Source organism: Pseudorca crassidens, chromosome 10 (genome assembly GCF_039906515.1).
Source record: "Pseudorca crassidens isolate mPseCra1 chromosome 10, mPseCra1.hap1, whole genome shotgun sequence".
Taxonomy (NCBI): Eukaryota; Metazoa; Chordata; class Mammalia; order Artiodactyla; family Delphinidae; genus Pseudorca; species Pseudorca crassidens.
Genome location: NC_090305.1, coordinates 76,704,916 through 76,730,131, shown reverse-complemented (window position 1 = coordinate 76,730,131; position 25,216 = coordinate 76,704,916). Strand labels below are relative to the sequence as shown.

At 53.4% G+C, this 25,216-nt stretch overlaps 2 protein-coding genes across 5 annotated transcripts in view; both read left to right on the top strand.

Moving 5' to 3' along the window:
* Nucleotides 1-25,216, top strand: part of FAM3D (FAM3 metabolism regulating signaling molecule D) — a 93,164-nt gene that overhangs the window by 46,645 nt on the left and 21,303 nt on the right. For both annotated transcript variants that reach the window (XM_067754967.1, XM_067754966.1), the window contains exons 4-10: nucleotides 502-625; nucleotides 1,974-2,032; nucleotides 5,070-5,120; nucleotides 9,060-9,144; nucleotides 9,890-10,016; nucleotides 13,199-13,279; nucleotides 14,379-14,452. In XM_067754967.1, coding sequence (XP_067611068.1) covers nucleotides 502-625; nucleotides 1,974-2,032; nucleotides 5,070-5,120; nucleotides 9,060-9,144; nucleotides 9,890-10,016; nucleotides 13,199-13,279; nucleotides 14,379-14,426 — 575 coding nt within the window. In that variant the 3' untranslated portion in view covers nucleotides 14,427-14,452. The remainder of the gene's footprint in view (nucleotides 1-501; nucleotides 626-1,973; nucleotides 2,033-5,069; nucleotides 5,121-9,059; nucleotides 9,145-9,889; nucleotides 10,017-13,198; nucleotides 13,280-14,378; nucleotides 14,453-25,216) is intronic.
* The window catches only part of FAM107A (family with sequence similarity 107 member A), a 78,350-nt gene continuing 74,139 nt past the window's right edge, over nucleotides 21,006-25,216 (top strand). The window contains exon 1 of one of the 3 annotated variants that reach the window (XM_067754972.1): nucleotides 21,006-21,406. Coding sequence is in view for 1 of the 3 variants with exons in the window: in XM_067754968.1 (XP_067611069.1) it covers nucleotides 21,383-21,406 (24 nt within the window). In the remaining 2 variants the exon portion in view is untranslated. The remainder of the gene's footprint in view (nucleotides 21,407-25,216) is intronic. The other 2 variants (XM_067754968.1, XR_010947090.1) reach the window with 2 other exon arrangements.

The window sequence follows — 25,216 nt, the reverse complement described above, 5'->3', positions numbered from 1 at the left end:
GGCCCATTTCACAGATGAAGGAGCAGATTTGCAAGGAGGTTGAAGACTTGCTCAAGGGAACCTGGCTGGTGAGAAGCGCTCCCACCCACCATGCTGGGCCCCCAGGAGCTTGTCAACAGGGGCCTCTGTGAGCTCAAAAGGCTGCCATGTCTCAAGAGAAAGCTCTCAAGAGAATCCCTTCATCACGGTGACTCGGGTCATTAACCACCATTCACTGTTCTGCACACAGTCACTGAAGGTCTGCGGGCAGCCAGGAGCTGTGCCAGGGCTGGGGCTGTGATGGGAATCCCAGAAATGAACGCTGAGCGGTCAGACACGCAGCGTCCCGTGTCTTTGATGGGGTTGTTGGAAGCACTGCGGGAGCACAGAAAGGGGCAAATCCGCAGACCTAGGTGGTCAGGGAAGGCATCCCTGGGAGGAGGCCCCCTGTCCCTGCCCCTCTCCTCCTCCTGGGCCCCTTCCTTAGCTGCCGCCACCAAAGCTATTCTGTTCCGTCCCCAGCTTCACACCCGGTGAAGACCAAGTGTGGCCTCAGCAAATCCTGCCCAGACAACTTCTTTGCGTTTAAAATCACCAGCGGGGCCGCCAACGTCGTGGGCCCCTCCGTGTGCTTTGAAGGCCAAATGTAAGTTTCTGGCGTTTCTTTTCTTTTCTTTCATTAATTCACTCATTAGCAAGTTCAGAGGCCTCAAGGGCGGGCCCTAGAGACCAGACCACACCTTCGACATGCTTCCTTTTACTCTGGGTGGGTGGGTCACACATGATAATAATCCTAACATCTTGCAAGTCTGCCATCACCTTGCTAGACGCCTTACAGCATCGTCTCCCTCAATCCCCCAGCATTCCTGGAGGTGGGGCGATAATCCTCCCCTTTGTAAAAATGAGGAAACTGAGGCTCAGACAGTGTTACCCAGCTAACCCTTGGTAGAGTCAGGATTTGAACTCAGGTCTGTCTGAGAGCCAAGCTGCTGGGCTTCCTATGACGGGGGATGTCTAAGGGGAATGTTCAAGATCAAGGTCCAGGCATCAAGGCCCAGATGCAGCAGGTGCCAGGGCTTCTACCCAGGTGCAGGAGAAAGACTATATACCAGGCTTTCTAGGTAGTAAAGTCCCTGGGACAGCAAGTTCATCCTACAAAAGAAGCCAGAGACAGGTGTTTTAGTACGGATTCCGAACCTAGATCCAAATCATTTAGGCAAAGAAAGGAAACCTACTGGTTCACGTACCCAAAAGGCCAGAGGCAGTGGGCTCCAGCACCAGCTGAATCCAGGGGTTCAGACCAAGTCATCAGGGCTCCCTCTCACACTACCTTCAGCTCTGCTTTCCTCTGTCATTAGATTCGGTTTTCTCTACTGAAAATGGACTTCTTCATGTGGTGAAGGAGGGAGGCCACCAGCTGGGTTGACATAATAGCCCTGTCTAGGACCCCACTGGGAAGAGCTTTCCCATTTGAATTAACCCCGCAAAAGTCCCGGGGCTGGGGCTCATTGGCTGGCCTGGGTCACATGACCACACTGGCCCAATCACTGTGACCAGGGCCACAGGATACTGGCTTGTCCAGGCCTGGGAGAGAGGTCAGTGCTGAGAACCTCCTGGCCTGAGACGGAGAAGTACACTTTTCCCAGGGATACCAGAGGATGCTGGGCCGCAGGAACACAGCTGGGCTCCACTTGGGGATCCCAGACATGGCAGGACGGGACCAACTTTCTGGGCTCTGCCTTCCACCTAGCCTAGGGACATGGGCTGACCGTGCCTCCAGCACCTCCGAGCCCCAGGCAGGGACCCTCCCTCTTCCCTGGACAGAGTGTTCTGGTCCCAACGTACCGTGAGAGACTCAGAGAATCCAGCCCACCGCTCGCTTCCAGGAGAAAACAGATGGCCCAAATAATTCCGTGTGTTTCCTGATGCTTCTAGAGTGTTCACTCCACACTCGGGACCAACTGTTGTATTTTGTTTTTCTTCTTTCTCTTCAGGATCATGAGTCCTGTGAAAAACAACGTGGGCAGAGGCCTGAACATTGCCCTGGTGAACGGTGAGTTGCCGATCCACCCCCCGCCGGCCCCTACCACGCTCTGAAGCCTGGCTGGCCTGTGGGAACAGGTCTAAAAGAGCTGGTCTGCCCTGCAGTCATGGCCAGGTCCCTGCCAGGTGCACCCATCTCAGGAGGATACGCTGCTCCTATGAAACGTGACCCTGTCTGGGCTTAAATCAACACACATGAAACCATAGGGGACAATGTGAGATTTCAAGCTGAGTGCACGCCTTCATTCACTCATTCAGCAAAGAGTGACAGCAGCTACTGTGGGCCAGGCCCTGTATGGAGTTCTGGGGGTCACCTGTGAACTAGAAGGACAGACCATGGCTTGACAAGCCCCTGTGGGCGCCCATGAAGTTCACAAAAAAATCAGAAGGTGGTGAGCACATATGAAGGAAAAGGAAACACAGCTCTGGGATCGGGACACAGAGCTGGCAGCAGAGGTAGTCGGGGGAGGAGGCTTCCAGAGGGAGGTGATGGTCAGCTGAGGCCTGAGGGATGGTAGGGGTTGACCAGGAGAAAAGAGGAAGGCTCCTTCCAGGCAGGGCAACACTGTGCAGGGCGCAGGGAAAGGAAGAAGGAGGAGAGGGGCTTGGGGGTCCACACAGGCTCTCTCTGGCTATAACATAAAAGCAGGGTGGTGAGAGGTGAGGCTGGGGGACCAGCAGGGCCAGAGGATGAGGGGCTAAGTGTCCTGCTAAGAAGTGTGGACCTGAAGCAGAGCAAAATAGGGAGCCTTGGAAAGGCTTTGAGCAGGGCCTTGGCCCAGCCCTGCCTTCCTGAAACCTCTTCTAGCTTGGAAGAGGGAGGCTAGAGGCAGGGAGACCCAGGGAGGCCCACAGTCTCCGTAAGCCTGCATCTCCAGCAGATGATGAACAGGAAGCCAACTGCAGGCCAAGCCAGGAACAGGGACATGTTTCAGGAGGGGGTAGGTTACAGGGGCCGAGAAGGACCAGGTGTTGTGGCCCCAGCTGAGCCCCTCCTGTCTGCCTTCAGCTCTTACATCATCTGGGGAACAGGGGCTATTTGCCTGGATCTAAGAGCTATTCCTGGGACAAAGGTCAGGGCAGATGGAAAAAGGGCACAATGGACACTTGGGAGAAAAAGGGTTCAAGCTTGTGTGCAGTGTGACCACACAACCACACTTAGGAAGTGACAGGGTAGGATTGGAACCCTGGCCCTTTGCTCCTAGAGGACCCATTTCCCGTCTGCCAAGAAAGCCTGCTGCGTCAGGGGAGAGGTCAAAGCCTGGAACAAAGGAGGAGCGTTGCCGGACAGGGGTCAGAGGACAGCTCTGGCCAACTACCTGGGAGTCCAGGAAGGGTGTGGGCCAGGAGGGGCAGGAAGCTGAGGGGGGGCCGCTCCTCCTCCAGAGTCTAGAGGAGAGGGAGGCCTGAGTCCCCCTGCTGCTGGCCCCTTCCAGACGGTCTCAGAGCACCCCCAGCACGCCAGGCCCCAGGAGACTGTAGCAGCCTCACTTACATCAACGGTCCCACCCAGTCTCCACTCACTCCACAGTGGGAAGGGCAGGGAAGGGCTCCAGCTGCAGCCGACCGGGCTGAAACCTGCTGGGCTTCTCTTCCTCCAAATGGACCACCGTGGGAGAAAACGCCTGAATATTCTCCCAGGAGATGGGCTCAGACGGAGGCCTCCTTCCCCATCCCTCGCAAAGCCCAAAGATAAAAACAACCGCTGATGACACGGAGAGCTCATATTTATCGAGCACTTACTGCGTGCTAGCTATTCCACTGATCGTCATCACGATGCTAGAAGGCAGCGATGCTCAGTTTCCCTGTTCTCCAGGTAAAAAAATGGGGGCTCAGAGAGGCTGGGCAACGTGCCCAGGATACACAGCCAATAGAATCATCTAGATTTGAACCTGGCTCTGGCTGACTCCAGGTCTTAATCACTCAGCGAAACTACCCGCTAGACTAGAAATGTGTCCAAGCACATGCGCAGCGCCTACTGCATGCCAGCTGTGGGAAGTCTAACAAATCGCTCTCAGGGCCTCAGGGTCCTCATCTACATAACGAGCCAGAACAACAAAAGGATTGCTACTTCTCAGCCTTTTAGATGGCAGGGATTCCTTTGAGAAACTGTTCAAACTACACCTCCTCTGCCCCCCCCCACCCCCCACCCCCGGTTCCAGAAAAATCAGCAAATGCACAGGATCACAAAAGTACTTTCACCGGCTTCATAGATTCCTTCCCAAGAGCCCCAGGTAAAGTGTCTGGACGGGCTTGGACACTAGTGGTTCCAAGAATTCACGGGGGACTGCAGTGAGAGCCTGCTCCCACCCCGCAGGAGAGCTGCCACTCCCCAGGCCCCTGTCGCCACCCTCTTATCAAATCTACCAACTGAATTGGGGGAGGGGGCAGTGAAGGTGAAACTAGAGCCGCCATCCCCTCTGCAACACCCCCATCCAGTGGCCAAAGGTAAGAATTGCAATTTTCCTCCAGAACACCTGATTCCCTGTAGGATTTGTACGCCTTGCAAAGCCCACCAAGGCAATCCAGATTACTGGACTCCGGACACTGAGTACACTTCAGCCCACTGAAAATCCCTTTGCTTTCAAGAGTTGGAGCACTCAAATTGCAGAGTTCCTGTTTAGGTGAGAATAGTAATGATGGTTGTAGTTTTTTTAGTTACTATTTTATAGGTAAGATTTATCTCACATGCATATATTTTAAATACATCTCATTTAGTTCCCACAGCCCATGGTACAGATGCAAAAATTGAGGTCAAATGCTAAGTCGTGCATTACGAAGTGGCAGGGCAGAACACAAACCCAGACTGGTTGGATTCCATTCAGTTCCAGAGACCTTGCACTGTTATGTGCTAGTACCTCTCAGATCAGCCCAATGGTTACTGGGCACCTAATTTAGTCCTGCATGCTTTCTACAGGACCTAATTTTGTTCCACTATTATTCTATTCTATTTTTAGACCTTAGACTACAGAGTAGCCACTCTCCACAACATGAAAGACAGAATGACGTGCTACGGCAAATAATAGTTCTGCTCTCTTATCCCTTAGGAACCACAGGAAAGGTGATGACACAGAAATATTTCGACATGTACTCTGGAGGTAGGCACCACTGTTGGCACTGAAGTCGAGGGCGGGCTGAGCTCCTTCCTGTGGCAAGAGGCTATCTGGGTGCTGGGAGTTTGGCTCTTGTTTCCAGGGACCCAATCAGAAGGCGGCACAGTGTGGGGGGGGCCGTCCTGCCGCCTTTGAAACTCCTTTCTGCTGTCTTACTGCGCACTCCTTGATGCAGATCCTGAGGCAAGGATTCCAGTGCGGTGTTTATTTGGAAGGAGGTGATCTCAGGGAATGTCAGTAGGGAGTGGGGGAGTGAGCCGGGGAAAGGAAGGCAGCCAGTGCAGAGCGTTACGGAGCCACGATCGCTGCGGGGAGCCAGTGTAGAACATGTGCCCCTGAGACACCCCGAGGGGCGAGGGAGCCGCGGTGCTCCTACCCCTATTCCTTGGCACTTCCCACGCTTCTGGCCCGCCCCAGGGTACAAAGGAGGATGTGGAGGCCGGAGAAGACCTTCAGGCAAAGAAATGCTGCTGCTGGCAATGGGAGGCCAGGCACATGTGCACTGAAATGCTGAGGACGAGGGAATGTGGCCCAGTTTGCTCTGCTAGGTAGAAGGTATTTTTTTTAAGCCGCAAGGTTGCTATTGAGCCCAAGGACAGGACAAGGCCTCCCGAGGCCCAGAAAGGACAGCTCTGAGGCGCCAAGCTCTCTGCATCTTTCTGCAGTTGTCTTTTCTTCTCTCTACCTAGACATGCTTTCTGAGCTGCTCTGTACCCATGGACACCCCTTACTCAGGAAGTCACTTTCTCCTTGTCCTTAGCACGGCCCAGCAACAGGGCACCGACTCACCTGGGCTGGAGGCCCGGATACCTAAGTCCCCACCAGCAGCTTGCTCCCCGCCAGGCCACCCGGCAAAGCTGTGGGTGGAGGCAGGACTCTCACGCAGGCTTGAGACATCTTCCAAATTGTGGTGGAATCAGTCCCGGGCCCAATATGCCACTTGCTGCCCAGCCGGCGACCCAGCCCCCCACCAACACAGGAGCCTCAGCAGGAGCAACAAAGCAGCAGGGTGGCCCCTTGCAGGCAGCAGAGGTCTGGGCCCTGCAAAGACTGGCTTCCGCCAGGATAGATGAACTGACCTCAGCCTCCTTCTCGGCGCCCGGCTCGACTCAGTATCCCTCTGTGTCCCCGCGATCACAGGGCCAGCTCTGGGCTCGGGCATTAAGGGCGCTGAGCATGAGACCCCTCACCCCAGAAGCTCCTCGCAGAATGGAAGGGCCCTCCTGCTGCCAATCAGCTGTTTTCTTCTATCCTCAATCTCCCACCTTTGCCTCCGTCTCCAGGGAAAACCTACCTCACTGCACCCACCTAAATATGTGAGCCCAGAAGGGGAGAAATCACCAAACAGCAGAGAGCAGGAAGCCCTCTTGGCTTTACAGACAAAGGAGGGGCTGAAATGGGGGAAATGGAAGTCTGCTGCCCAGATGTCACAGCGGGGGAGGGTGCTCAGAAGGTGACCGGTGACGGCATCCTTAGAGACAGGAGCCGGGACTGTGTCTTGGGCTCAGGGCTTCCCACGACGGCCGTCTTCCAGCCGAGTCCCACCTCACAGATAGGGTCTGCAGGGCCAGAGGACGTGCCCACCTGGAGCCTGTATCAGGGCCCGTGCAGACCTCTTCCAGGTGTGCCCCCCATGCTACAGACACAGCCATAGGACTGAGGGGTGGCCAGGGGACGGCTGCTGCTGGAGGTGTGCCCCCCACGCTACAGACAGAGCCATAGGACTGAGGGGTGGCCAGGGGACGGCTGCTGCTGGAGGTGTGCCCCCCACGCTACAGACACAGCCATAGGACTGAGGGGTGGCCAGGGGACGGCCGCTGCTGGAGGTGTGCCCCCCACGCTACAGACACAGCCATAGGACTGAGGGGTGGCCAGGGGACGGCCGCTGCTGGAGGTGTGCCCCCCACGCTACAGACACAGCCATAGGACTGAGGGGTGGCCAGGGGACGGCTGCTGCTGGAGGAGAGGGTGGCAATGACAGAGCTTGGACAGGCAGGGTGGGTGTCCACATGCAGGCATGCACAGCCCCTCCTGGTACAGGACAGAGCTGGAGACGGGTGAGGAGAGAGCGGAACAGGCCATGGGCCGAGGGCAGGGACCTTCATTTGTTCTCTGTCCAGGGTGGCCTGGGACCAGGTTATGGTAAAGGTCATCTCTGGAGTCAGAGATTTCAGGTTGGGTGACCTGAGGCAGGTGACATCCCTTGAGCCTCGGTTTTGTCATCTATAAAACAGAGGTAGCCATAGACCTCCACTTCATAAGCTGGATGTGAGAATTAAATGATAGCCTGCAGTAATCGGGGGAAGGGGGACCCAGCCTGGCTGGGGGAGGAGCCCAGGGAAGCTTCATCTCCCCTCCCTCTTCCCTCACTCCATCCATGTGATTCGGAAGCAAGGAGGTCATCTGTCAAAAAGAAAAGGGAAAAAAATTAAAAGATAAACCAAGTTTTATAATGCCTTACCCTAAACTTGGACGTAACCATGGCTGATGCGGAACAAGAAACAGAAGCCTTTTGAGAATAAGTCGCCCCTTCCCACAGAAGACGAAAAAAAGAAGATGACTTTTCGAAGTGAGAAGATAGTTATCAGAAGGTACACTTCATCTTTTCCAAACATCCACTGTCCATTCCAGACGAGAGCCGGCTCTTGCTATCTGCTGACGGCTCAAACAAATTGATGGTACTTTCAGAGCTCCCACCTTTTGTCTCAAGAGTTCAAGGGCTGCTGTGGTCATTGACTGGAGGCCTCCGTGTTACAGAGCAAGTTGGTGGCTGGCCTTGCTTGGGGGACTCGATTTTTCCTCTGAATTCAAGGGATACCCACAGAATAGTAAGAATCAGGGCAGCTTCATGGGCACGCAGGCTGTGAGCAGAAAAGACACACAGGGCCCCTTGCTTAGAAGAAACTTGATTTGATGCTCTGCCTTCACCATCTTGAAATTATTAATAATTTTTCAACAAAAGGCCCACATTTTCATCTTGCACTGGGCCCTGCAAATTATGTAGCCAGTCCTGCTAGTAATTGTAATTCTGTTATGACGCACTTACTGCAAGCCCAGAGTCATCGTCACATCTGAGCTTTACAGAAATGCTCTGAGCAGGGCTATTAATTATTCTCCTTTGACAGATGTAGCCCCTGCTTTGCCCACCAGGCCAATCTTGCCCATACTTCCTCCACTGTTCAAGAGCCCTCTGTATAAGTTATGCCTTATCCAGAGTACTATTTGCACTGTTTGTGTGTTCCTTTAAATCAGCTCATTCACTTTTTTTTAACCTAAATAAATATATCTTAAAAGGAAATTATATCACTGCCCTAAGTAGAAAGCCATTATCTTTTTTTATGCATGGAAGGTGACCGTAAAAATGAGCACAACAGAAAAGAAATCAGTGTCGTTGAGGCAAGCTACACGCTGACGCCTCCCCAGGTGCTGTCCCCAGACCTGCTCTGTGTTCAATCCAGAGATCTCTCAAGTGCAGGCAGGCGTTAGAGATGAGAATGGAGCCTTGCTCCTCGACGTAAGCTGGAGAGTTGTGGAAGCCCCATGTTCTCTCTCAGTGGCCCGAGATGCCCGGTGGGTGTACCTTCTAACGTCAGCACAGACAGGCTGGGTGCATCTTAAACAGTGTAGAAGGGGCAGCGGAGCTCCTGAGAGGTGACTGTGCTCGGTCCCCTGTGGGGATAGACCTTCAAGGGCCCTTACACCATGGTTCTTACCCCAGCGGCAAAGCAAAATCGCCTGGGAAACTTTTAGATTCCAGAACCCACCCCAGACCAGCTGAATGAGGATGGCCTCACCCTGTGCAGATGGAGCTCAGTGTCAGGCTGCCCGGGCGTTCCTGGATCGTTAGGGCCATAGGAGAGGATGAGAACGACCAGCCTTCTTTCTCCTAAATGACCAGCACGTCGTTTTTCCTTCCTCCCACAGATGCTAACCTCCTGGTGAAATTCCTTAAAGGAATTCCAGAGGGCACGCTGGTGCTGGTGGCCTCCTACGATGACCCGGGGACCAAGTAAGTGGGAACCTCCGCCTGCCAGGCCACGGGGAGAAGCGAATCAAACACCTCCAAACTGCAAGTCCTTTTCCTCCTATCCTGCTGGCTCCAGCTTCTGACACCTTCTCCTAAGGAGCCAAGCAGACAAGCGCACAAAGAGACGTTCTGGGGGGTTCAGCACAGCCGTGGTCACAGAGTGAAAAACTGGACACACTCTCCCTGCACAGTGATAGCGAACTGGTGACAGAAATCATGATGTATGGCGATATAGGACGTATTATTATATATACGTAAAAGAGGATATACTGCATCAAAAATGCTGATGCAGAAAATATTTAAGCACACGAAAGAATGTTCACCCTTTAGCATTAAGTTAAAAAAAGGAAAAAAAGAAGCAGTTTACAAAAGAATTGGTATAATCCCACAGTGCACGAGGGAAAAAAGACATGAAGGAAATATACTAAAATTTTACAGTAATTATGTCAAAGGGGGTGAAACTAAGTAATTTTTAGTTACTTTGTAAACTTCCGTATTTTCCAAGTGAACATCTATTGTATTTGCGAAAAGAAGCAAAACCGTCGTAACGCTTCGCCAGCCCCTCGGATTGGCTTTCGGAGAAGCATCCTGGCCACTCCGCCCTGTTTCTCCTGAGCTCGGGAGAGGCTGCTGCCCTCGCTGGAGGAGGGGTGGAGGGTGAGTCAAGGGGCTGAGACGCTCCCTCTTCTCCTATCCCGAGCTCACCGTCCTCTCTGGTCCCCTGCAGGATGAATGATGAAAGCAGGAAGCTCTTCTCCAACTTGGGCAGCACCTACGCAAATCAGCTGGGCTTCCGGGACAGCTGGGTCTTCTTAGGGGCCAGAGACCTCAACAGTAAAAGCCCCTTTGAGGAGGTGAGTTCCTCGCAGCCTCCCTGCGCCAGTGAAGGGGGGGATGGGAGTTGCGGGGGACAATGCCAGGAATGGACAGACAAGGGCTGGGGTGTCCTGGAAAGGACACATGGGGCAATGTGAGGAGGGCCACCCAGCGGTCGTCCACCCCGGAGATCAGGGCGGCCTGATGGGCTAGTCCCCCAGCAGGAAGCAGGCTTGACCAGGTGGGTCATATATAAATACATAGATCCATAGGTAAGTACCCAAAAGGAGAAGGAAAAGGAGAAAAAAATAAAAAGGATGAAAGGAAATTAAGGCATGGAGGAAAGGGAAAGGAATGTAGAGGTGAAGCTTGCATGATGGGGAGGGGGCGAGTCCAGAGCAGGGAATGGGATGCCCAGCTTCTGGTCCCCGCTGCGATCCCCTCCTTCCCCCCTGCCTCAGTCTCCCAACCTGTAAAGGGGCAGGTTTGTGCCAGGGGAGCCCCAAGTTCCCTTCTAAGTTCCCTTGGAGAGGGTGAACTTGCACCAAGAAGGGGACACAGGAGGGCCCCCCTGAGTACACGGAGGGAGTTAGGAGGGGTCCATGATCTGGCTACAGTCACTACCCAGGGGTGGCCCAAGCAAAGTGCACCTGAGAGGCATCCAGAGGTGGGGTTTGAGGAGCCCTCACAGGAGGAAGGGGGAGTCAATGACTGTTGGGGGCCCCAAGGAAATGCTGCACCTTCTCCCCCGCACCCCTTGCAGGACATCGCCATCTGTGCATCCCCAGCTCAGAGCAATTCCAAAACCTGGGAGAACTGGCCAGGCTTCCCCAGCATGAAGTTGGCCAGCCTCTGGTGGTGAGAATGTTCAGCTCTGCCCAGATCCAAGACGGGAAGCTAAGGGTCAATGATTCAGACATATATAGGACCAGTGAGGAAAGGGAACTCTGTCCTGGAGGCAATAGGGAGCCATGGTAGGTTTAAGCGGGAGAGTAAACAGATCAGATTGATAACAAGAAAGACTAGTATTCAGCAGGTGCTTGCTCTGTACAGGCGCGGCTGAGCAAGTGACCTGCAGGATCTTATTTAACCCACAACAAGGTAGGTACAATGAGCATCCATCCCATCTCACAGACAAGGATCAGAGCCTTAGAGAAGTTTTAACCAGCTTGCTCAGTGACAGGGATGCATTTCTCATCCAGGTCTGCAGTTTCCCCAAGGACTTCCTGTCCTCATACTTTTAGAATGGCCTCCCTGCCTGTGCATGGGGAGCACTGTGAAAGGGGCGCAAGTCAGAAGGCAGGGAGGAAGCCAATGCGATAATCAGACGAGACCTAGCAGCCTGGAGGGGGAGGGGCTGTGGGAGGCAGAAAAGGGACAGTCAAGAAGCCTCGTGCTGAGCTCCAGGGAGGTGGGGGTGAGGCTAGAGTGGGCTGCAAGGGGGTTTGCCTTGTCTGGAAAATGCTGACCTGGTTTGTATGTGTGTGTTTCCAAGAGAATATATTCAGGTAATAAGAAATTACTTTTAAAAAGTAAGGAACAGGGCTTCCCTGGTAGCACACTGGTTGAGAATCTGCCTGCCAATGCAGGGGACACAGGTTTGAACTCTGGTCCGGGAAGATCCCACATGCCACAGAGCAACTAAGCCCGTGCACCAGAACTACTGAGCCTGTGCTCTAGAGCCCACGAGCCACAACTACTGAGCCTGTGCTCTAGAGCCCACGAGCCACAACTACTGAGCCCACATGCCGCAACTACTGAAGCCCGCGCGCCTAGAGCCCGTGCTCTGCAACAAGAGAAGCCACTGCGATGAGAAGCCCACACACTGCAACGAAGAGTAGCCCCCGCTCACCACAACTAGAGAAAGCCCACGTGCAGCAATGAAGACCCAACGCAGCCAAAAATAATTTTTTTTTAAAAAAGTAAGGAATAGTGCAAAGTAGCTTGTGCTAAAGGAGAAAAGGAGAGGACCCTCTGTTTATACCCTCTGGGTGAAGGACACAGGGGCAGGGGCCTGGGGCTCCAGAATGTCCCTTTGGAAGGTGTCAGGGGCAGGACTCTCTAGGAAGAGGCAGGGCGGGCGCTGTTCTTTTCCTTAAAGCGCAGCTTCCAGCCCCAACAAAACTGGGCCAATTACAGCAGAGAGGAGGCACGTAAGTAGAGAAGAGCCGGCACCACCTTTTGTCTGATGTCTATGATCAGCTGACTGCGCCCCATCACCCAAAAATGAACCGAAGACCCCCGACATGATTAACACCATTCTGTCTTTTGTTCTCCCACATGGGAAACAGGGTTTCAGAGAAGCAGCATCTAGAATTTATTTTTCCTTCCTAAGGGTTAGCCACAGTTATCCCACCTGTAGATTTTATCATTTACATTCTTTTTTCCATAAATTAAGCCTGAGCATTTTAAACACAATCTTAACTGATTTTATTCTCTTTATACATTTATTATTAATATTAATTAATATTACACAGTGGTTCCACGACTTACCAACTGGGTAGTCATAGGCGGTTACTTTGGTTCTCTGTGCCTCAGTTTCCCCATCTGTAAGGTGAGATGATCACAGCGAGCGGTTCTTAGGGCTACTGTGAGGATTAATTACAGAAGGCGCTTTGTGCCTGGCATAGAGCAAGCATTCATGAATTGCTAGAATGCTTCCTTTTTCTATTGAAGTATAGTTGATTTACAATGTTGTGTCAACTTCTGCTGTACAGCAAAGTGATTCAGTTATACATACACATTCTATACCTTCTTTTTTTCATATTCTTTTCCATTATGGTTTATCACAGAATATTGAATATAGTTCCCTGTGCTACACAGTAGGACCTTGCTGTTTATCCATGCGACATATAATAGTTTGCAGCTAGGATGCTCCTTTTTCTTCTTCTTCTTCTTCTTCTTATTATTATTATCATTTGGGACGTCCTAGAGGGGCTAAAGCTCTTCAAGCACCACTCCCCACGTGCTTGGTACCAGCGCCCCCTGTCCAGGGCAAACAGGCAGTGACTAGGCCCTGATCTCATCTCTGAAACCTTGGGCAAGTTGCCCTCCCCAGCCTCAGTTTACCCATTTGTGAAATGGGCTGGAAATATCCAACCCTCCCATGCCCCTCATGGGGCAGTGGCGAGGAGGAAGTGAAGCCATTTAGGTTTTAAAGCACAACGCAAATGCAGGCGTGAGTCCTAACATTGTCAATGTCTCTCTTCCGTCTCTCTAGTTCTTAAAGAACAGCCCAGACGTGAATAAATACGACGGCTGGCCGGAGCTGCTGGAGCTGGAGGGCTGTGTGCCCCAGAAGGTATATTAGGGCGGCTGTGGCTCTTCCTGGGCCAGGGCCCAAGGGTGCTCCTGCCCGACTTAGGAGTCAGAGCCCAGGCTCACTGCGAGCCAGACTGACAGGAGGAGACGGCCAGCAGAGGAGGAGACGGGAGAGGGAACGGAAGTGTGGAACGTGCTGAGGGTCCTCCAGTACCCTGCACGCTTCCCCCATTGGAAAACAAAGCCCCCCCTGGGTGGAGGCGTCCTACCTGGAGGTGGCCAGCCTCAGAGGGTCCTTCCGGAGCCGGCTGTCTGGAGAGAACAGGTGTGTTTTCCTTCAGGGACTGCTGACTGTGGCTCCGAAGGAAGGACAGGACGGACTGCCTGTACCTGAGCACAATTAAATTTTACTTTTGATGATTTTGAACAAACTTTCCCACCCCTTGATGTGCAGCATTTCCCCTGGGGTGGTCTAGACTGAGTCTGCTCGGCCACAAGTTCCAACAGGTTGGTGACGGCTTCAAGCACCTGGTTAAGCAGCTAGAAAGGAGGTCGGCTCCATAGGGATTACTTTTAGGTGTGGAAGAATCCTTGGCTCCCAGTGTGAGGTGTAAGATCCACAGCAACAGAGACAGCCAGAGGAGCAGACGCAGAGAACACTGTCTTCACCTGCTGCTTGAGTGCGAGCTGGAGAAAATCCAGATCTGGAGAGGGGAAGGAAGCAAGGAGATCTGAGAAAGGCTTCGGGGAAAACATCCCGGCTGTCTCTGTGTGGGTTCCCTCGGGAGCAGCCCCGAGATAAGGATTCAGGTGCAGGTCGTTTATTTGGGAAGTGATTCTAGAAAACACCCATAGCAGATGGGAAAGTAAGACAGAAAATAGAAGGCAGCCAAGAAGCGGTGTGTTGTCGACTCAGCTACTGCTGGGGGTGAGTGGAACTTAATCCCACGGGGAACCCTTAGGAATCGGTGCAGGACACACACCTCAGAGATCTCAGGCAGAGGGGAGGGAGCTGGGGTACTTATACACCAACTCCCATCGGCCATCGTTGGAGGGCTGCTGGTGTTGGGGCTGATGTGAATTCCTGGGCCCTTCTGGTCTGACCTGTGTGGGAAAGAGCGGCCTTCTTGCCTTTGCAGAGAGTCCTTGGCCGAGAGATGTCAATACCAGCTGCTGGAGGCCACTGAAGTGGTGAGGCCCAAGGGATATGGTGGTAAGACCCAGACTGGGGTCTCTGAGAAGGGCGGGGGGCAGGGGGCAGACCAAATCCTGGGAGAGGCATGGGAGCAGAGAACACCGGTACTCGGGTTCCTGGAGTGTGTACCGGGGAGACTGCAAGGCTCGTGGAGAAGATGTCCAGGCCCCAAGGGCAAACGCCCCGAGCAGGGGGACAGCAGAAGCTGAAGTCCTGTGCACTCCACTGGCGTGGGGCTCACAGTTACCAAGCTCTGGGGACAGGCAGGGCTTCAAACGGGCCAAGAGGGCCTGAGGTAGAGAAGGACAGAGTGCGGGAACCTGTGACAGGGGCCATGGCAGGCTGGGACAGGGGCTGCAGTCGTGATCCATGATCACGGCCAGCTCAGAGGGCCTTGAGCAGGCTTGACTGAGGAAGTCAGCAGAAGGCGCCCAGCCAGCCACCTGCCGGTTCCATAGCCCCTCCTCCCCCAAGCACAGTAGCTCACTCTCAGGGGAGAGTTTGCTGGCAGCCCCCCGCCCCCGACCACTTACACAGACGCCCACATCCATGTACCGCTTGACAGCACTGGGAGCAAATGGATTTGCTCCGATCCTCCCTTTTTGTTCCAAGTGGCAGGACCCTCCTCCCACACCTGACGTGCTGACAAAGGGCTGCCCCTGAACCCCAGTGCCCTTCCTTCCTGACCCCCAGGACCAATTGGTCAATCCTGGGGTGGGGGGAGGGTGCTTCTGAAGGCCCTGGACCCTGACCAAGCCCCTCAGTTTCTCTTAGCTGACTCACTTCCATTCTAATGGGTAGTTACACCTCGCAGGCAGCATGGCCGGACAGAAAGCCTGGCCCGGCTCTGAGCACTGGCCCTGCTACCCGGTAGCTGGACACGAGCAGGTCACGTCACCTCTCTGAGCCACAGTTCTCCTTTGAGAAATGCGGGGAGGGTATCAGTCTCTCAGGGGCTTGTGGACATTAAATAAGATAAAATAGCCACATCAGCAGAAGTCAAAGAAGAAAATATGTATATAAGATGTTTGGGAAAACATCTGGCCAGATACCCTCTCTGGGGATGAAGGTGCAGGCAGTGTCCATGATTACCACACACGACTTCTGTATTTTGGATTTTTTTTCTTTAAAACAAGCAAAAATACCTTATAAAATTAAAAGAGGACCAAAAAGACTGCTAAAGTGAGTTCATAGCCAGGAACAGGGCTAGGCAGAGCTCTCAGCAGGGGCCACTCTTTAAAAAGGACCACCTGGTTGTGGTACTTTTTTAGAAGCTGCATTGCACAACACTTCAAAGAAGGAAGAAAATGTCAATGCGGGGGGCTTCCCTGGTGGCGCAGCGGTTAAGACTCTGCTCCCAGTGCAGTGGGCCCAGGTTTGATCCCTGGTCAGGGAATTAGATCCCACCTGCATGCCACAACTAAGAGTTCACATGCCACAACTAAGAAGCCAGCAAGTTGCAACTGAGAGTCTGCATGCAGCAACTAAAAAAGATCCAGCATGCCACAACTAACGAGCCCACATGGTGCAACTAAGGACCCCGTGTGCCACAACTAAGGATATGGCAAGCTGCAACTAAGGAGCCCGCCAGCCGCAACTAAGACCCAGGCAACCAATAAGTAAATAAAATAAATATTAAAAGAAAAGAAAACATCAACAGGATGAATCAGGGAATCGGGGAAGGGTCTCCTGGAGACAGGGAGCTTGGAAGGGCAGCACAGCGAGAAGGTTGGTGCCCCACCCATGTCGTCTCTCGCAGCCTGTGCTGAGACTGGTCAGTCTGCACTCTTCTTGGGAGAACTGCCCTTGGGCTACTTGAAATTTCTTTGCTCCCAGGTGCAAAGAAGAGAGGCCAGGGGGCTTTCCTGGTGGCGCAGTGGTTGGGAATCCACCTGCCAATGCAGGGCACATGGGTTCGATCCCTGGTCCGGGAAGATCCCACATGCCGTGGAGTAACTAAGCCCGTGCACCACAACTACTGAGCCTGCACTCTCGAGCCTGTGAACCACAACTACTGAGCCTGTGTGCCACAACTACTGAAGCCCGCGAGCCTAGAGCCTGTGTTCCGCAACAAGAGAAGCCACCACAATGAGAAGCCTGCGCACTGCAACGAAGAGTAGCCCCTGCTCGCCACAACTAGAGAAAAGCCCGCGTGCAGCAAGGAAGACCAACGCAGCCAAAAATAAATTAATTAATTAAAAAAAAAAAAAGAAGAGAGGCCAGGAAGCGCCAGAGTTCACATCAGCCCGGGATGGTCCATAGCTAATGACTGCCTGGCTGGGAATGTGAAAGCCCAGCTTCTGGTCTTGGGGCAGGACAACCATGAGGCGTAATTTATACTCCAGAGTTCCCTGGGGGCTCAAATTGAAGCTGGGACTTTGCCTGGAAGCGTCCCTTTGCTCAGTTGCTTCCACTTCCCCATCCTCTGCTCCCCCACTCCCTTACTTGTGTCCCCCCAGGGGCCAGTCCTTAATAAATCACCTGCATGAGATCCTCATCCCAAAGTCAGCTTCTGGGGGACCCATCCTAGGAGAGGCAGTGGGCGTGGCCAGCTGGATGGGACTGAGCACAGGCCTGGACTGAGAGACAAGACCACCCTGCCTGCAGGCAATGTCCTTAAATGTCACTTCTCGAGGCCACCCCGGGCCTCGCTGGGGCGAGCATCACAAAGTGGCCAACACCCGTCAGACTCTCAACGTCATCTCAGGGCACTGTGGCCACTGTAGGGACCCCCAGGTCAGTTTGAGATTGGGGCAGGACAGAGAGTCCAAAAACAACAGCTGTAGAGAGTTGAGTCTGTAACGCTGAGTCTATTACCCACTAGGAGTCAGTTTCCTCACTCAGCAAAAAGTTATTGCTCACCTGCTATGTGTCAGGAACTGGGTACTTACCGGGGATACCTTGGTGAAGAAAACCAGGCACGGCTCCTGCTCGTAGTCTAGGAGGCACACAGATCGAGAGGCAATATGGCTTGATAAGGACTATGTTAGGGGAAAGATTGCAGGAGCAGGGAAGGCACCCTGGAGGAGGCAGCAACCACGGTGAGGCTTGGGGTGTGTTAGAGTTCACCAGGCAGAGGGGAGGGAGGGGTATGCCAGGTGAAGCAAGAGCATGAACCAGGCCTGCAAGGGGCAGAGGGTGGGACCCAAGGGCTGAGCGGCAGAGCTGAGAGCCCAAAGGGCCCGTGGGCTTGGCCAAAGGGTCTCAGACTTTGCCCAGGAGCCCTGGGGACACAGTGAGAGATTTAAGCTGGGGTCGACATGATCAGATATGCAGTTTTTAAGAAATTCCTCCTGGCTGATGTATGGAGAAGGGAGTGGAGGAAGGAAGGCCAGTGAGGAAGCTGCTGTATCATCCAGGGAGAGAGAGTGGTGGCTTGGCCAGGAGACAGGATGGAAAAAGGGGACCAGTCTCAGGGATATTCAGGAAATAAAATGGACAAGACTTGGGAACTGACTTTCTCATCATCGGGGTGAACAAGCCTTCAGGAATCTCTGCAAGGTACTCATGACCTCGGAATTTGGGTCTTATATTTCCCTACCCCCTGCCCACCAACATGCCACTGCTCTCCCGCCGGAGTGAGGATGGGGCCGTGAGGGGAGGAGGTGTATCTGTTCCCCAAGCCACAGAGAGGTCTTTCCAGTAGCTGTAATTCTGATCCCCGCCAGTAGGTGGCAGCCCAAGATAGAAAGGGAAGGGTGGTAAGGTTTCCCTGCGGTCACCCAGTTCTTGGGAAAGGTGTTGTGCTTAGTGGACTGGTTACCTGGGACTTACCAATGGGCAGTGGACTTAACACCACTATCATTAGCAGCGTCATAATAGTAGTACCTGACTTCTATGGAGAATTGCTGTTGTCCAAATATGCTCTGCACAGAGCTTTACATGAATTACCTCATTTCATCCTCACAGCCCCTTGGGGTGGGGATCCTTGTTATTCCTTTTACACATGAGGAAAATGAGGTTCAGAGAGGTCAAGTGACTTGTCCAAAGTCACACAGCCAAGGAGCCTCAGAATAAAGATTGGAATTCCAGTCTATCTCTATCACTATAGGAAACAGACTCCTCTTCAGAAACACTTACCCTAAAACTACTCGAAGGTAAACAGTGTTTCCTGTCCCCCTGTACCCTTCCCCTTTTACTCCCCCTCCCCTGCCTCCTCCTCCCGCATGCCTCTGAAGACATTTGAAAACTGCTCAGAACTTCTGAGTTAAGAGTCTCACCGTCTACCATCATTCTTTGGGAATGATGGAGAGGGCTGGGTTTGAGAGGTTTGGAACTCCTCTTTTCAAAACTCTCCCACCTTTTGCCGTTCTTGCTTGTCTCCACAAGGTTGTGGGTCAGGAAGGAGCAGAAGTTTATCCCCGTTTTGCAGATGAAGAAAGAGAAGTTAAGAGCTGTGCCCAGGCCACACAGTGAGACCAGGCAAAGCTGGACCTGGAACAGCTAGTCTTGACCCTTCACCACCAACCGTCATTCCATAAATCATGTGTGTCTGTGTACCAAGCATCTCCCCAGTGTCAGGCCCTGAGCTGGGCTCCGGGACCACAATCCTCATTCCTCCTACGCATGGCACGGGGTCCAAAGGTTGCATTTCAGACCCACATCCTGCCAGGAGCCGGGCTTCAGACCTTCAGCCCATCAAGGCCTCCAGTCAGGCAGGATTTCAGTGTGGCTCGTAAGCCATATTTCAGCAGGACTCCAAGCAGATGGGGAAAAATTAATAAATGTATAAAATTCCTTTTCTCTCTTCCCATCCCACCAAGAGCTGAGCCAGTGGATAATTATGGGATGGCTGACAAAGGAGTTTGATCTTCAGGGCTGACTTACGGCATTTTTCCTGCTCTGGCTGACTGCTAATTTTGTCACTGCTCTTTCCAATTTTGTGGGTGCTCTGCTTACTGCAGGAAATCAGAAACTGTACCCAGCCATGACTGGAACAGGGAGAAAAGGAACGGGGAGCAACTGAGGCAGGGGCTGGACCAGGAGAAGCAGCAGAAGGAAGAAACCACACTTCTGCTTGGCTGGAGGGGGCAAAGGTGTTGGGGGAAATACAGCAACAACAATAAGAGTATTGATGATTGCCATACAGGGAGCACTCGCGGTGAGTCAGGGCTGTGTTAAGCATTCTACATACTTAGACTATTTCATCTAATCCTCCATCATTTATTTATCTGCTCCACCAGTATTTACTGAGTGACTGCAACATGCCAAGCGCTATTCTAGACCCAGGGGGTAAACTGATGAACAAGACAGACCAGGTCCCAGCCTTCGTGGAGCTGCCATTCAGGTAGGGAAAACAAACAATAAACACAGAAATAGGATCATTTCAGTTTCTGACAAGTGCTATAATAAATAATAAACAGAGAGCCCAGGAGGCCACTTTGTAATAGGGAATCAGGGAAGGCTTCTCTGAGGAGGTGATAATTGAGCCTGAAGGATAAAGAGGAAAGAATCATGCAAAGATCAAAAAATGGAGTCAGGGAGAGAGATGGGATACATTTCAGGCAGAGAGAGCAGCAAGTGCAAAGGTCCTGAGGTGAAGGGGAAAGTGGTAAGACCAGGAACTGTCGGGGAGATAGGGGTGTGGGAAACGAAGTCCAAGAGGCAAGCAACACTTGATAAATCAGACCTCATGGACCAGGGGGGAGTCCATTCTATGGGCAAAGTTGGATCTAGAATACCTAATCCTTGTCTCTTCACCACCAACTGCCATTTCATAAATCGTCTGTGTCATAAATCATCACTGCACCAGGCACTGTGCTGGAAGAAAGGGAATGGTGCCAGGGTTTCCTCACCCGCCCAGCTCCTGGGAAAGGGTATTGTGCTTAATCAAACTGGTTACCCGGGACTTGGCGGTGGGCAGTGAGTTAATCACTGGAAGTATTAACAGCATAATAACAGCAGCATCTAAAGTCTATGGAGAATTGTTGTCGTCCGAATCTTCTGCTCAGAGCTTTACGTGAATTACCTCATTTCACCCTCACAGCCCCACTGGGTGGGACCCCTGTCAGTCCGCTTTGGTCAAGAGGAAGATATATAAAGCAGGGAGTGACGGGATCTGATTTAAGCTGTAACAAGACGAGGGCCTCAGCTGCACCCACCTTCCCTTCTAGCCCCGTGCCCTGTGGTTATCTGACCCCACGCACACAGGTGAACCTGTGGCTCAGAGGTCAAATCACGTGAGGAACAGAGCTGTGACTCCAGCCTGAATCTTGCTCCAGGCTGGCGACAAGCAGAGGGAAAGGGGTGGAAGTGAGGAGGAGGGTGACTGCGGGGGGATGCTGAGAGCTTGGCTCCCAGCCTGGAAGCCGGCCTCCAGGTATTTTCCTGGCCCGAGCCCAGACCAGCCGCCCTGCCTGGACAGCCGCCCCGGTGAATGAAGGGTTCTGCTCGCAGCGTCTCTGCTCGGGGAGAGCCCCGGCCCCGAGTGTCTTCTGAGATCTATTATTAATGGGGCTGAGCAGCCTGAAGGTCACATCCCCACACAAGCCCGCCCGATCCCCCGCCCCGGCCGCCCCACGCAGCCTCCACCGTCTGGGCCAGTCTGCTGGCGAGAAGGTCAAGGCCTGCCCGCCGGGCCGCCAGAGGTCACCCGCCTGCCGAGCTGCCGGCTACAGAGGGCAGAGGACCGCTCTGCTTCTCCCCAACCCCGACTGCCTCAGTGTCCCCTCCTGAGAGGGGCGGGGGTGCAGGAGAAGCCCTGAGAAGCCACAGGGACCCCAGGAGGGCATGTGGCCGCCCGGGGACACCGGGCCCCTCGGTCAGGATCAATCACCCTAAGCCTGTCTGAGGAGCTGCCGGCTTAGAGCAGCTGTGAAAGCCGCCTTTGTGCCTGAGAAGAATGAGCCGCCGGAGGACGGGGGGCGCTGGCCCAGGGAACCCCTCGGGCCCCGGCTCCTGAGACAGCACCGCAGTGAGGACCCCCAGGCCTGGCGCCCTCTTCGTGCCATGGGAGCTGCCCAGGGGAAGAAGGTAGGAGCCCCTGAGGGTCCTGCTGGGGCCCTGGACACGGGAAGGGAGGCTGCGTGAGCCAGGTGGGAGCCCTCACCCACCGCCCGCCGGCTCCCCGGAGCCTCAGCCGGGCACTGCCCACCGGCCTCCCTCCCTGAGCTCACAGCTAAGATTCGCATCTAGAAACCTGGCTGAGGCTCAGGGCAAGGCTGGAGTCGGATCTCTCCATCTCTGAAACAGACCTGGGCTGCCCAGCCCTCCCTGGTCTTCTACACACACACCTCTTTACTGCCCTGCATACAGGCTCCCTGACGCCCCTCCCCGAGCGCCAGGGGAGCCTGGCCCAGGTGGGTGCAGGAGCAAGAGAAAAAATAACTATCCTTGTAATTAAGTTGGCCAACCAATTGCTACTGATTTCTGTAACTCAGCTCCTCGTCTGTGAAGTGAGGACAATAGCAGCCACGACCTCAGAGGCTTGTCGTGAGAATTAAAAGAACCATGGAAAGTGTTTGAAAGAGTGCCTAGCACATAGGGGGCTATATACAAGCTCTAATCTGTTGTTAATAGAATTCTCTTCATATTATTATCCATCACCTTCTAAGTCTGGGATCTCCACTGGGAAGGGGGTGGCTATAGATAACACAGCCAGTGCGGCATTTCTGAAAATAAGGTCTGTAGACCCCCTGCCTCAGCGTTTAAGATGGGGGGGGGGCTTGTTTAACAGTCGCCTTCTCAGGGCACACCCAGACCTCCCAGGTCCGAGCCTCTGGGGAGGGAGGGGGAATCTGAGTTTACTCACCGGCTCCCGGGGGATTCTGGTACATGCTCACAGCCTACACTGGCCGGGACTGCGATCCCAGATCCCAGCTCTTCCTCCTAGTAACTGCGGTGAGGAACTAAGCCCCTCTGGATCCCAGCTTCTCACCTGTAAAGTGGGGCTGGTACCCATCTCATGGGAGGTTCCGTGAGATAATGCCGGTAAAGTACTTATGATGCTGCCTGACACCCAGAGGGCCCGATACACGGAGGCTCTAGCCCTCAGCCAACTCGTGATGACCTATTCCATTAAAGGCAGGGAACTAAGACTCAGAGGCAAGACGTGATTTCTTAGCCAGGGTCATGCAGCTAGTGGGACAAAGGGCAGGATTTGAATTCCCTTCTGCTTGACTCCAAACTTTCTGCCAACCCAGCCCATCCCACATTTTTTAAATTTGAAGAAAAACACATCGTGGACGTCGTGGAGGAAGCACTCTGGACCTCAGTTTCTCCATTTGCAAAATGGGAGTGTTGGGCTAGATAACCCCTAGGGACCTCCTAGTGCTGGCCTCTGCTTCCCACCTCCCATTGTTTCACATGCAGAGTCGGGCCTGGAATCTGCTGCCTTCCCTCAGCATTCCCAGCAGCCTTACCCTAAAAGCTTGATATTCTGGGGCCGTCACTCCCCGCCCTCGCTACCCCCCTGCAATGCTCACTCTTGCCTGCAGGGGTAAGTGTGGGTCACCTGCTGTCAGGGTGACACAGCCCCTGGGAGTCCCAGAGCTGCCTTCCCAGCCAAGCCTTGAGCCCTGGCCCCAGCCAATCCCCCCTTTCAGGAACACTCTTCCTCTCCCAGAGGAGAATGAGCTCAGTCTCTAGATCCTATCTGTGCTGAATATGAAGGCAGGGAGTCATCTTGCAAGCCAGCTTCCCAGGCCTAGAAAAGACCCTAACAAAGTCTAGCCCAGGAATGGGAAAGTATAGCTCACGTACTACCTCTCCCTATTTCTTCATCCGTGGCAGACATCACAGTCCATCCCTGCACACCTTCCCACTAAGTCTAGACAGCTTCAGAGTCCTCAACACAGCATCCCACTCCCATACCGGTCAGTCAGAACTCGTCCCAGGTTGAAAGCCAAACCTATTCCTGGGCCAAGCCCTTCTCCTGCCCAGGGAGAGCCCTCCCAGGGAGAAGGCGGCAGGGCACAGTGACTGGGAACAGGATCTGTAGAGTCAGACAGGCCTGAGTCAGTCCCTCCACATCCTCTGTAACCTTGAACAAGTCAACGCACCTCTCTGAGTCTCAGATTCTTCCTTAGTAAACAAAAGATAATAATCCTCAGATTATCGTAAAACCTAAATGATGTCATGCCTGGGACAAAACAGGCACTCAGTCCATGTTGTCTCTCCCTGAATTGGATCCTCGCGTACCTGCGTCCTCTTCTGAGCCTCACAACTCTTCCTTTGAGCCAATGAGGGCATCAATATCAAACCCAATGGCAGATGTAAAAGCTGAAATCCAGCAAACGTGCTTCCCCCAGAGGGTCAGTGGTGAGCCAGCCTGGAGCAAAGGCTGTGAGCAAGCCCAGGCCAGGCCCCCTCTGGAGAGTCCTCCATCTGTGGACCAACCCCGCCCAACCCCCAACATGCCCACCTCTCTCTCTTTCTGGAAGCAACAGCGCCACTGGTCTTTGTGTGATGTGTAACAGGCCTGCTATGTGGAATATAATCCTCATCACCCATGCCTTTATTCTCCCACTGGCTTGTCCCATAAAGTGCACCCTAGTGTCCTCAGGAGATCCCCAGACCCCCTCCCATAGTTATGGCTTAATCAGAGTCACAACATAACAACTCTGGAAAACCCTTGGTGATGTGGCCCAATCCCCTCCCCGTTGAACAGCTCGGAAGACTGAGGCCAGAGAGAGGAAGGACTTGCACAGGGCCATGCAGCCAGGACCAGGGCATTTCTGCAGTGCCTGGCAGCTCCAGAGAGGCCATGGAGCTCCTTCCCCAGCGCCACGAAGAGGGGATGGAGCTGCACCTTGGAGATGACTCCCGCCCACTAAATGCACTCTCTCCTGGTACCTAACTCTGTCCACTGCATCTCCATTCTCTCCAGCCCCAGCCTTCCGCAGTAGACTATTAAGTGGGTACCTGCTGCCCTGTGCTGGGAACTGAGCCAGGGATGGAAAGGGATGGTCCCTGCCCTCACAGCCTTCTCTGTTAGTTGGGGAGACTGACAGGCAGGCAAATAATGATAGGTGGGAACAGCCCAGGTGACAGTAGAGACGGGGCTGACTGGTCAGATGAGCATCAAGACCATCTCCAGCTGCAGCATGGGGACTGGGTGTGAGGACTCCAGGTTGGAGGTGGCTGCTGAAATCCCCATAACTTGGATTTCACTTACAATGCTGTCTGCTGCAAGGAGTGGAAAACCCAACCCCACCTGGTCGAAACAATAAGGAAATGTATTGGGTTCCCTAAGTGGAAATCCAATGGCTCAGTAACGTCTCAAGGACTTTTTCTAGAAACCCACAGCCAAGGTTTTCTTGAATTTCATTGGCTCAATTTGTCACATGCCCATTCCTAGAGCAGCCCTTTTCCCCTGGGGAATGCCAAGGGCATTGACTTCGCCTGGAATCCTGAACCTGCTGCTGGCAAATGATGGAAGTGGGACCCTATGATTGGTTGAAGCCAACCAGAGACCCCTTGGGGCTGGAGATCAATCCCCCAGTGTCATCCCCCCAAAACTCAATGTGAGAGGGGAAGATGGATGCTGGACATTTGATCATAGTGTCCCACCCAGAGGGAGAGGTGATGGTGGTGTCTCTGACCATGGTGTAAACAGAGAGAATGGGAAGAAATTGAAAAGTTTGAGGGTGAGGCAGAAAGAGTGCTGGACCAGGAGTCAAAACACAGACATTGCTGCTTCTGTTCGTCCTGGGCAAGTTATGAACTTCCCTTGAACTCAGCAGGTTTTAATCTACAAAGTAGGTACCCAAGCCACACTCAGGATTTTTGCAATGATCAAATGAAGGCATTTTCAATACATGGAAGCAATGTATCTAACTGTTT